The 12,685-nt window shown below is 43.7% G+C and overlaps 1 protein-coding gene across 5 annotated transcripts in view; it reads right to left on the reverse strand.

The window, feature by feature from the left end:
- SAG (S-antigen visual arrestin) overlaps positions 1–12,685 on the reverse strand; it is a 28,880-nt gene extending 16,195 nt beyond the window's left edge. For 2 of the 5 annotated variants that reach the window (XM_075068585.1, XM_075068586.1), the window contains exons 1-10: positions 11,464–12,320; positions 10,483–10,543; positions 10,328–10,372; positions 9,852–10,045; positions 7,196–7,255; positions 5,862–5,929; positions 5,542–5,677; positions 5,013–5,097; positions 3,165–3,237; positions 304–441 (exon numbers count right to left, since the gene is read on the reverse strand). In XM_075068585.1, the coding sequence (XP_074924686.1) occupies positions 304–441; positions 3,165–3,237; positions 5,013–5,097; positions 5,542–5,677; positions 5,862–5,929; positions 7,196–7,255; positions 9,852–10,045; positions 10,328–10,372; positions 10,483–10,543; positions 11,464–11,718 (1,115 nt within the window). In that variant the 5' untranslated portion in view covers positions 11,719–12,320. The other 3 variants (XM_032801656.2, XM_032801657.2, XM_032801658.2) reach the window with 3 other exon arrangements.

Consider the following 12,685-nt stretch of genomic DNA (forward strand, 5'->3'; position numbering starts at 1 on the left):
AGAATGAGAACTACACAGTGCACTATGAGCACATGACTAGAGTCAAGCAGTCAAGTGAGCACACCCCATTCTCAGGTATCAAACACATTGAGAGACCTTGGGACAGCCGATACCCTTCCACACCTGGAAATATATCCTGGGGGACATACCAAGGTGAAACAGATCCCAGTCTGAATGAATATAAGGCACTCTTCCAACTCAACCTATATGCAAAACTGAATGTGATATTATAGGACAGTCTCTCTCTATCCTTGCTTCCTCCGATACTCTCTATCAGTTGGTACCCTTCAGAATATGACTCACATGGTACTGGAAGCCAAGTTGGTGTCTTCATCCTTTAACTTTCCATCGAGTGCTATACCCCGTTTCTCACGGTTATTTGCCAGCAAGGGCAGAAGTATCAATGTCTTGGTGATGATACTATTTGGTTGCACTTTCTCCCTTGGAGTGGATTGGGAGTTGAGGGAGAGAGGAGAGAGAAACAAATTCAGTTTAAGTACAAATCTGGTTATGGGAATTTCAGAACAGATTGCAGAGCCGGGCACCAACTGCTCAGTACTTTCCAGGAAAAAAAAAAAGCCTTAAAAATAAAGCTATGTTTGGCTTGATCTACAACCAAAAGCAGAAAATCCAACATTTCAGGCCAGGCCCTGTCCATACTAGCAAACCAAACTTCAAAGCATTCCTGAAAATGGAGCAAGTGGTTTCAATACCAAGATCATGTAACTGGTTTTCATGCATTAAGGCCAGAAGGGACCATTATGATCTAGTCTGATCTCCTGCCACACAAAGGACATTCAATTTCTTCCAATTAATTTTCAAGCCCTTGATTTCTGGTTGCACTACCTCACATCTTTTAGAAACACATCCAGTCTTGATTTAAAGACTTCAGGCGAAGGAGGATCCTCCACCCTCCTTGGTAAGTTGTTCCAAGGGTTACTGTTAAAATTTCACATCTTTATTTCTAGTATGAATTTGTTTAGCTTCCACTTCCAGCCACTGCAATTTGTGGAGCAGTGGATACGTCTACACTGCAAAAACAAAACCACAAAAACCCTGCAGCAGTGAGTCTTAGTCTGAGTCTGGGTCAACTAACCTGGTCTCACAGACTTGCACTATGGGGCTAAAAATAGCAGTGTAGTCATTCCCATTTGCACTGGAACCCAGGCTCTGAAACCTGGTAAGGGGGGTGGGTTCATAGCGCAGGCTCCAGCCTGACTTGGAATGTCTACGCTGGTATTTTTAGCCCTGTAGCACTAGTCTGAGTCAGCTGACCCAGACTCAGACTCTCTGCCATGGGTTTTCAGCAAAACTAGAGATCCTTCTACCGCTCCCCATGTAGGCCCGCAACAAGTCACCTATTGGATAAGTAAGGTAAACTGAGTTTCTTAAGTCTCACAATCATGTCAAGAAACCACAAATAAACTCCCAGTGTGAATGGAATATCAGCAAAATAAGTTACAGTACTTAATCTCAGATCAAAAATCGATAAGTCATTCATGACAACAACTCTGCTTTTCTCTTTAATTACTCAGCCCTCTATCTCTTGGTACCAGCCCCTTCTACATTACTGAATAGACCATTTAGGCTTATAGCCTGGAGCATTACATGACTCGTGTTAGTGCTCCAGTTTATACAAAACAAACTAACTCAGGACTGCAAAGCTCATTTTTTCCCAGTCAAGCACTTGATGAGCAGGCAGCAGGCCAAGGACTGGCATTTAGGTAGGTCACCAGGCTGTGCGACAGAATCCAGTTGGTTACTTTATCTGGGCTATCTGGCAAGGATACACTGGTGGACTTGATGCAGATCGTTAGGTTTGGGGATTTTAAAACTATGTAGAAGACACAAACATGGTGGGTTTTTTTTTAAAAAACAGATATAAAAATAATGGATATGGAATCAAAAACAAAGGTACAGCTCAACATACATAGCAGCTGTGGGCCCATTTTTGCCCTCTCTGGGAACTGTATTCATAACCAAAGGCAGAATCAAGTCCTGTTTTCCTGGAAACTCACCCATCACTAGAAGGGACTGTTTTATGGTTAGCTCAGGCTAGTATGTTATTACTCAATTGTTGGTCTAATAAAGTCTCACTCACTAGTAATAGCTACACAGCTACTGTGATCTTAACTACACATTGAAAACCGGGTAAATATACATAGACTGCTATTTTAAGAGATGCGTTTCATTGACTTGACACTCAATTCTGAAGGATCGATTAAAGTTATTCAGTTAAGCAGGTATTTTGAGGATGTGCCTGACAGTTTTGAAAGCCTGTAACTAAATTTAATAAAATAAAATAGCCCCTCTGAATGGGATTGTACGGCAGTTTCAGTGCAGGATGTGGCACAGCTATTGTGACTCTCAGAAGAGTGCTCTGTAAGCCAGCCATAGCCTGGGGATGACAATTACAAGTCGTCATTTTGAAACTCCTTTAAAGATGGATGGGATGGATTTATGCTCTTATCAGAGTCAACTTATGGAACTTATTGCCAGGACATGTTGTGAAGCCCAAAACTATAACAGGGTTCAAAAAAGAACTAGAGAAGTTCCTGGAAGATAGGTCCATCCATTGATGGCTATTAGCCAGGATGGGCAGGGATGCAATCCTATGCTCTGAGTGTCCCTCACTTCTGTTAGCCAGAAGCTGAGGATTGGTCACTTGATGATTACTTGTTCTGTTCATTCCCTCTGGCATTGGCCACCGTCGGAAGACAGGATACTGGACTAGATGGACCATTGGTTTGACCCAATATGGCTGTTCTTATGCATTGGAATATCTCACTTTTCAGATCCCTGAGCGGAGGGCTGGGGCAGTCCCTGGCTGGGTGGGAGAGGAGACCCGCATCTCATGTCTTTTCCATTGTTTCAAACGAAATTATAGTTGGCAAGAGAAATCTCAGTGTATCAAGTGAACTGGTTTTCATCCGGGTCATGGGGTGGAGAGAGAGAGAATGGGGTCGAGCATCAGAAACATGATAGCTTACCTCTGTCAGCATCCCCTTAGTCTGAGGCATGGCAGGGCAGGGTTGGACCAGGAAACTAGCTCCAGACCATAGCTGAGAGCCTTTAATTTCTGGTGAGAGAAGGTACTTAAAAGGAGAGGAAAGGAAATGACTGAGCAGAGTAGGGAAGGGAAAGCAGGACAATCAGATACTCACTGCACCTCCTCCATTGCTACCACCTTCGTGTAATAGTCACTCGAGTACAAAACCACATTGGCAACTTGCTCTACTGAGAGAGAAAGAACAAAAACAGGAGTGAGGGGACAGAATCAATTATACAGACACAGCATATAAACGACTGCCCTTCTCAAGAAGGAACAAACAGGAACAGCAGTTATGGCCCATACAATTCACAGACCTCCCGTATAACGCAAGCTCTAGAATTTTACCCAGTTACCCTCTCACTGAGTTCAATAATGTGTGTTTGATTAAACACAACTTTCAGAAAGGTACAGGGTCCCAAAGCCATCAAAAGATGAAGAATCCACCATTTCCCTTGGTAGTTTGTTCCAATGGTTAATCATCCTCACTGGTAAAAATTTACACCTTATTTCTAATTTGAATTTGTCTGGCTTTAGACAAATAGTATTTTCTCCCTGTGGAGATCACAATCGATCTCTTCTTGATCTTCTAGATAAACAGACTGAGTTGAATTATTTAAGTCTTTCACTGTAAGGCATTTTCTACCCACCCCTCATATCATGTGTGTCTATCTTCTGCACCCTCCCCAATTTTTCAACAGCCTCTTTAAAATGTGACACCAGAACTGGATGCAGCGTTCCAGTACCAGTCTCCCCAATGCTGTATGCAGAGGTATCATCATCACCCTCCTCCTACTCACTCATTCCATTTATATAGCCAAGGATTGGATTCATCCTTTTGCTGCAGTATCACATTGGGAGATCACGCTGAGTTGCTTGTACACTATGACCCTAAACTCCTTTACAGAATCACTGCTTCCCTGGATATAGTCCCCTATTCTGTAGGTATGGCCTGAATTTTGTTCCTTGATGAACAAACTGGCATTTATCTGTATGAAAACACATTTCATTTGAATGGCCCAGCTTACCAAGTCACTCTGTACGACTGCCCTGTCATTTACCATTCTGCCGACCTGTGTGTCGTCTGCAAATTTTATCAGCGGTGATGTTATATATACTTCCAGATCACTGATAAAAACATTGAACAGTGCCAGGCCCAGAACTGATCTCTACAGAACCTCACTAGAAATAACCACATTCAATGATAATTCCCCATTGACAACTACCAAGTGTCCTGCTGCTCACTCAAACTCTGCATCTCACATATTTAAGACCATCACCTTCCCACAGAGGAGGCAGCATGCTTTAAAGCACTGGACTGGGACTCTGGAGATCTGCTTTCTACTGCCACCTCTGCCACCAACCCGTTGCCTGGCCCTGGGTAAGTCATTTGCACTCCTTGTGCCTCTCTTTCCCCTCCTATCCTTTGTCTCTCTCTCACTAGGTGTTTGTAGATGGCCTAATACAATGGGGTTTTAATCTTAGTTGTGGCCCTTAGGTGTTACCAGAATACAAATTAAAGCCAAACAGTACTGGACCCCAACACCCTGCCCTTGATCTTCCTCAGGAAGAAGGGGGGAACCCCTTCAGTGCTCTAAGGTTGGCAGTCTCCCACAACGAGAACTCTCTTGCCAGCTGTCATTTCGTTTATAACAGTGATGGGCTGAAAAGCAGTGCAAAATCATGCACACTTTGAAAAGGCACATTTAAAGTTGGCATAGACACAATTCCTAGCAGAGGGCCATGGAGGAACAGGGTGACAGCTCTGGAGAGTCCTATTTCCTGAAGGGCAACAGAGGCAATGGAGCAGCATAGGGACACTGACAGGGAGATGGAATGGAGCAGGGTGACCCCTGGTCTGTTTAAGTGAGGGACACTAATAGGTTCCAGCTCTGACGACAGGATGATACAAATCCCACCCTACGTAGCTCCCATGGGATTAAGGACAACAGTAAAAACGCACCCAGCACTCTGATCTTCTTCACTGTTTTCTCTGTATTGTTGGTCACGGTGACAGTGACAGGAATGGGCTCACCATGGTAAAACACCTGGAAGAGTCAGATGGGCTCAGCACATGGCACACAACCCAGCAGAAGGGCTTGTACAATTTAAAAAATACAATGCTACTTCCAGCCATTTGCAACAGAACCCCCTATGGACTGATGAGAGGGTAACAACTACTCCAGGTGCATACACCCTCAGCTCCTACCACCTGACCCTAAGCCCACTGAAGCCAATGGGAGTCTTTCTACTGACTTCAGTAGTCAGTCACTATTGAATTGTGTAGCAGAGCACCAGTGAAGGAGCTCACACACTCCATTCCTGACTACTGTCCACAGCAACTACTGCGAGAAATGGTGTCAGAGCACTTGAGTGTTAGGGAAAGTCAGAACAAACTGAATCCAGGCATGAACGTCTCAGAGAGGTGGTCTTGGGGCAATGAAGCAGGTATTTGCGTCTGAGCAGAAGGAACTTTGGGGCAGATTGCTCACCTCTTTACTCAGACGTGCTCTCAGGTGCAGGGGCTTGCTGGACATGAAAAACTGCCAGGTGGTCTCAGCTTGAGGTTGGGGTCCTGGTTCTTCTGGGGCATACTGTACTTTACGGATCAACAGGCGCACAAAGTTCCTGAGGAGTGGCAAACAGAACTGCAATTACACAGAGCAGAACCTCCTATTTCACTGGAGTGGTTGTTCACCTGCATTCACATCCCTTTTGTAACATTTCTGATGGAAGGATCTGAACACAGATACCCAGAGCAGAGCTGAACAAGCTCCAAGGGACTGTCCTTATTCCACACACATTCTGTTACCTTTTGGGAATTCGCTCTTCCATGTTCTCTGTACAGAAAGCTTTCACCTCAAAGTCCACCCCGCAGCACTGCCAGAGAGGGGGGGGGAAGGGGAAAGCTGTGAAATTTGTTAAATGGTTAGCAGCCTTCCTATACAAGGAACTCGGCAGGTGTAATACCCAGGGTTTGGACAATCTTATTCCTGAACTTGACAACTGACACCTCCAAGCCTATTATGTCTTCTTGTGAGGCAAGTGCTATAGACTCACTCTGAGCAACACACCCCATGTTTCTTAAAGATTAGCCAGCCTGTCCCGTATTTCTAAAATGACTAACATCAGCACCTGAGATGTGGAATTCCTTTACAGATTGAACCTTCCTTTTTCGCCACCTGGAGTCTAAGAATAACTCTTTGCAATCAGACAGAGCTGCCTGTTGTCCCTGCAGGACTGGCCTGCTAAACCCAGGGTTGTGAGTTCAATCCTTGAGGGGGGCATTTGGGAATTGGTCCTGCTTTGAGCAGGGGGTTGGACTAGATGATCTCCTGAGGTCCCTTCCAACCCTAATAATCTATGATTCTATGATCATGTGCATATTGGACACTTCTTCTAAGGTACATGTGGCCAAGTCCCATTTGGTTCTCTCTTTAAAGATTTGTGAAACCTTTTGTTAAAATACTTTTGCTAAATCCTTTGGCTAATCTCCAGTGTCTGCCCAACACCTTCTGCATCACTTTTTCATAAGTCCAGTCTAGTTGTTTGGACAAGTATCCAATATTTTAAAATGCATTATCCTTGAGTAACAGCTCGTTACCTAGTTACTCTTAATCTGTTTTTTTTTAACCCAAACATGTAACACAAGTTTTTTCCACATATGCTTTAAATTAATGAGAGATCTTGGCAATTGGTCTTTAAAAAAGGCATTCGGTTTCAGACACTTGAGTGTGAGCGTCTGTGATGTGAGTAAATACTTAATATAACTTTGTCTGACATCACAACACTTATTTCGTTTGTAGCCAACCGATATCTCCTGTAGTATTCTGAAGGAAATGGAGTCTCAGGTTTCAGTTAAATGCTTTTCTGCCCCCCCAACTGTTACGCTGCTATTTATCTGTTACTAAATGACACTGGTTACTCAAAATGCCTCTGACTCCATCCCACTCTCTAGCTTATTTCCTGTTGGGTGGTTCACAAGATGGCACTATGTCACATCTCCGGTGATGGAAAGTACATTAACTTCTGTGTTACCTAGTTCTTGCTCTCAAAATATTTGAGCCAGATATGCATCCCTTGCTCTTTCCTGTGAATTTCTTCCTCAGTAGAAGTACTGAATATATGAAACCCTGTTGGTCTCACCTTCCCAACATCATGAGGGGCTGGTTGCAGGGAGACTGAACAGGGCAGATAGTCTGGAAACTAAGGAGAAAAAAAAAACCCAGAAAAATTATCCAGATCCCCAACTGTATTGCTCCTAAAATGATACAGTGCTCGTGAAAGGCGCATGAGTGACAGCCTGAGACAGCACAGTCCATTAGTTCTCCATTAAAAAGCAGCCTGGGCAGCATCAAGGCAAGCTTCCCCACACTATTCTGCCCAAGTGCCACAACCAGGGACTGGAGGGACCACTGACATTGTTAATTATATTCCAATAGTGCCTAGAGAACCCAGCTGAGAGAGAGGCCCCATTGTTCTAGGCACTGTACACATGTAAGCTCCTTGGGGTAGGGACTTCTAATTTAAATAGAAAAGACAAAGGGTGGAAGGAGAAACAAAGAACCAGAGAGGGGAAATGACTGCCCAAAGTCAGACAACAAGTTGGTAGCAGAACCCCAGGATTAGAACTCATGACTCTTGACTTCCAGTTCAGTGCCTTATCCAGGAGATCATTGTGCTTCCCTTTCAGGGGAGTGAGTGAAAGATAGCAGATTCACGTAAGGGTCACAGGGGCACAGAGACAAGGCCAAGGATAGTGTTTGAGGACATCTGACCATGGGGAACTGGACTGAAATCACTAGAACAGTCAGCAGAGAGTAAGAGCACTCAGTTGCTTATGGCCTGGGCAGGACGTGAGCTTGTGATGAAAGGCTCCAGCTCTGCCCCACTGGAACGGCATGACCTGGAAGAGAGACTTGTGGAGTTCTACCACCCTCACACTCTAGAAATCCCAACAGTCTGAGCTTGGTAGAGCTCTCCATTTTGTATGGTTAGGAGACATGTCACAAGCCTAGACTGCAGAGTCAATTGAAACCCTATTTGCTACAGTATTAGTATATGGCAGATTCTAAATCTGGATCCTACTAGATACTATGGTCTCTAAGGCAGAGTGAAGGGGATGGGATGTCTCTGGGTCAGGAAGAGGAAGCAGACATATGGGTTGTAGATCTACTCAAGTTAGTGTTTTTTATAGCACCTATCAAAGTGGTATCTAAGATGTTCTGATGATACAGTGACAGGTGCCAGTATAAGCACCTAGACAGGTTGGTAAAAGAAGATTTGCACAGCAATGTTCTGAGGGGACTTCATGAGTCTCTGGGCCAGACATGCATGAGGAAGCTTGGGAGCAGGCTAGCAATGGTGTTTTGGGAGATAGCAGGCAGGAGGATAAGTGCTGGGGTAGAGGTGCCGACAGACTGAGCAGAGGGAAGGAGCTGGGCATCCTGAAAAATGGCCACAGAAGTGGCAGCAGCCAGGTTAAGTATCTGACTGCCACTGAGGTCTGTAACCTGGGTGTCACCTTCGACTCTGCTCTCTCACCAGAGCGACATTCAGGCCATTTCTACATCCAACTGCTTTCTCCACACAGCATCTCCAAACTCCAGCCCCTTCTATTGTCCACACAGCCAAAACTCTTGTCGAAGCCCACATCACTTCACATCCTGACTACTGCAGCCTTCTCTTTTCTGGCATGGATTATTGCCCCGTGCTCCCCTCTGTTCTATTTAGAATGCTGCTGCTAAGGTCGCCTTCTTGGCTAGTCGCTCTGACTACATCAGCCCTCTGAGGCCTGCCTCTGACTCACCTCCATATCAAACACAAATTTCTTGTAACTTCTTCATAACTCAGTCTGATCCCACTTCGCGGAACTAGAAACCTATCGCACTGCCAACCCTTGCCCTCCCTCTCTAAGCATTCCAAGCCTTTTCCTCCATCAGCCAACTTCTTTGAACATCTCATCCTTTTTCATATGCTCCCCCTTATGCACAGGAAAAGCTCCCCACTAAAATCCATGCAGCCACTTCCTTACCTTCTTGCATACCCCTGAAGATGCATGTCTGCTGCAGAACATACAAAATCCAGCCTGCTGCCCATAGCCACACAGGTATCAAGTGGTCACTTCCCTTCTTTCCTTCCTCTCTCTCATATCCCAGCCCAGTCAAATATTTGCAATAAATGTAACTAATAAAGCAGGGCCAATTTGCCACCAGATTCATTTGCTTCTGTCCTGTATCCACATCCCTTACTCTTGGCCATGCATGTCTTTAGACTGTAAGACCTCAGGGGCTGTCTCTGATCTGTACTTATACAATGCCCAGCATTATGAGGTCACTACACCCAGAGGGCTTTTGGGTGCTAACCAAGCATAAGCAATAATTGTATTAACTCATTTTAATAATTATTCCAGAAAAATGCAGAGTTTTTTGCAAATCAATTCCACAACTCAAGGCATAGACAGCCTCATGAGTACACAAGGTAGTAGTATAGGCAAATACTCTGGCAACAGGGGAGCAAGAGACAGAGGTGGAGACATTAAGGGCTTTTGTTGTCATAAAATCATTATGATTCCCTTTATAAGGAATTTTTCTGCACGCAGTCAGGACCCCTCCAGTTTGTTAAATCCCTAGCACACTTGGGGTGGTAAATAATGGTGCCATCTAACCTCTGACTCAAGGTTAGAGTTTTAGGTAACATTGGATTAATTATTAATCTCCTCTTCAGATTATCATGGAGTGCTGACAGGCTGGATAATAAGGGTCAAGGAGAAGTGAGTCAGAGGCTCTTGTGAGGCACTTACTGTTAAAACAAAGGGGTAAGCATTGTTCCCCAGCTTCTTCATCAGACATTCCTGCAATTGGGAGAGAGATTCCCATTTTTCGACTGGTGGGTACAACTGTATCCTAGAGAAAAAAAGATCCTTTCGGAAGGTCAGACCCATCACATCAATGTCTTCTTGACCATACCGGAAAGCACAGGTCAGAGTCACATACACTGGAAAGAACATACACAGTAAATTACACGTTTAGTAAGCAGCCAATTCAGAGATTCTGAGACCTAGAGACCATCTGTGTTACAATTATGGAGTCCAGGAAGACAGTCACAACACCGTTGCATCTCCCCCTCGCCCCAACCTGGTTCCAATTTATAGTATAGCGAAGACCTTAAGTTTGTTTTGTAACAAGACTGAAGCCTTGGACCATACTCAGACAACACGTCCAACAACCAGAGATTCTCTCACTAGGATGGGGTTAATTTTGCCTAAGACAAACAAACCCTTCTTCCCCTTGACGATCTCGGGATCCACTAACAAGACACCATCTAGACAGAAAGAAATAGAAAAGAGTAAATATTAAGCAGTATGGAGAAAAAAATAATTTGGGTTTATTAAGTCAAAGAAATATGTAAGACAAGTTTGTGGCTGGACTTACCTACAGGTTCCACACCATCTATGTGATCAATGAAGTCTCGTTTTCCCAGATAGATAGTCACCTGTAGGAAGGAGGCATTGCAGATGGGGCAAGATAAGCCAGGGCATCAATCCTGCCAAGAGCTGAGCACTCTAGCCCAATTGAGCAAAATAACTTTTTAAAGCAGGGGTAGGCAACCTATGGCACGCGTGCCAAAGGTGGCATGTGAGCTGATTTTCAGTGGCACTCACACTGCCTGGGTCCTGGCCACCAGTTCGGGGGGCCCTGCATTAAAATTTACATTTTAAATTAAGGTTCTTAAACATTTTAAAACCCTTATTTAGTTAACATACAATAGTTTAGTTATATATTACAGACTTACAGAAAGAGACCTTTGAAAAACGTTAAAATGTATGACTGGCACACGAAACCTTAAATCAGAGTGAATAAATGAAGACTCGGCACAGCACTTCTGAAAGGTTGCCGACCCATTTTAAAGCATATGCTTAAAAGTTAAGCGCATGAGTAGTTTCCATTGAAATCATCAGGGCTATTCATGAGCTTCAGTATTTGACTGGATCAGGGTAGGGGGCTCAGCATGTTGCAGGACTGAACTCCAAAAGCACCACACAATTCCTTGTGTCTGTGGCACAGGAGCTGTACAGTGAAGGACTTTTGCCGCAAACTGGAAAGATAGCGAGTCAGCCTTGATGTAGATGACATCTGGGCAGCCAACAGAGACATGTCCAGTGAGGTGATGGGGAGAGGTGTTGCCATCCTATCTAAGATTGGTCATTATGTTAAAATGCAAGTAGTCCACTTTATCGATTTTCTAACATAGCAAACTGCTAGGGCGTGGTGTTGAGTATACATCAAATTACTTTCAAAAGAAGTAGGGTGAAGGCAAGTGTCCCATAAATAAATCCCCAGGTAAACGAGAGTGGCCCTGTGCACCCATGGCTCAAACTGGTGGGTATATATGCCAATTATTGTGCTACTTACAGCCTTATCACGACACATCTTCTTGTAGACAACATGTGATTGAGGGGGACTGGTGTTCTTCAGAGAAACTGAGGAAGGAGTAGCCACCTTATGAGACTCAGCACAACTCATTTCCACAGATGGGTGAGAGACCGGAAAAGAACAAAGCCTTCCTGCAGCAAGAGATTCTTGGATAAGTGTCAAGAAGAGATGATGAATGAGATTATGGTAATGTTGAATAGGATCTAAAAATCTTAACCAACCAATGTAGTGCATTAAAACAGACTATTCCGTCTGAAAACTCAAGTCAACTCCAGTGCTGGAAAGGAGGGTTTCCTTTTATTTTACCCTTTCTTTTTTTCATTTAAGCTTCCAAAGTTAATGCAAAGTTCAATTTTCAAGCTACCAATGGGAGTTATGAAGCTAAATTCTCACAGATAGCTTTGGGTTGGGAGGGAGAGTAAGACAAATAAGTGCAAGCAGAAGCAAGCCAAACACCTGATCAGATTTTTTTTTTATTTGACCTTTTAATCCAGACTGGAATTTAAAAACAAAAAAAGTTTCCATTTTTCAAAAGTTTGTTAGAAAACTCAAAACGAAACTATTTAGCCTTTTGATCTGTGGCTGCATGGTTAGGTTCGGTTTCCCTTTTTCAGCACTGCCTATTTTGATTGATCATCTGAGTCACATGATACGATTATTTAAAAAATTTAAAGTTTTCAACTTCTCAAAAAAGTTCAGTTTCAAAAATATCCTTTTGAAAATTAAACTAGGCATTACAGAAGACAATGAAAATGTTTATTGATTGCATCTATTTTTCAACCACTTCTGCTTCTTATGTTACTCTATGAATCTTTACAATATGGCATGACATTTATTAGGAACTTACACAAAACAGACACTCAGAAATTAGTTTCTGATTCCCTCCTAGAAAAGGCTGGTCCTTCACTTCACCTTTGGAATCAGTTCACTGAAGGAAGAATTTTGAAAGGACAGGATTAAAGAGAAAAATGAAAACATCCCCTTCCCCCCCCCCACCCTTTGTCAAAGTTGGAGCCGCTTTTCCAAGACCAACATGGAATTCCTTGGTGGAACACGTGAGCCAGAGGATTTGAGAAAGAGGAAACTAGGGAAAGAAATAGTAGTATCTTTAAATACCTTGCAGTGCTCCAGATTCCACAGCAGCCACCAGAGGAGAAAGTTCCCTGAGCAATAAGATGAGAACTCCTCCTAAACCACTGAA

This window comes from Chelonoidis abingdonii, chromosome 8 (genome assembly GCF_003597395.2).
Source record: "Chelonoidis abingdonii isolate Lonesome George chromosome 8, CheloAbing_2.0, whole genome shotgun sequence".
NCBI lineage: Eukaryota > Metazoa > Chordata > Testudines > Testudinidae > Chelonoidis > Chelonoidis abingdonii.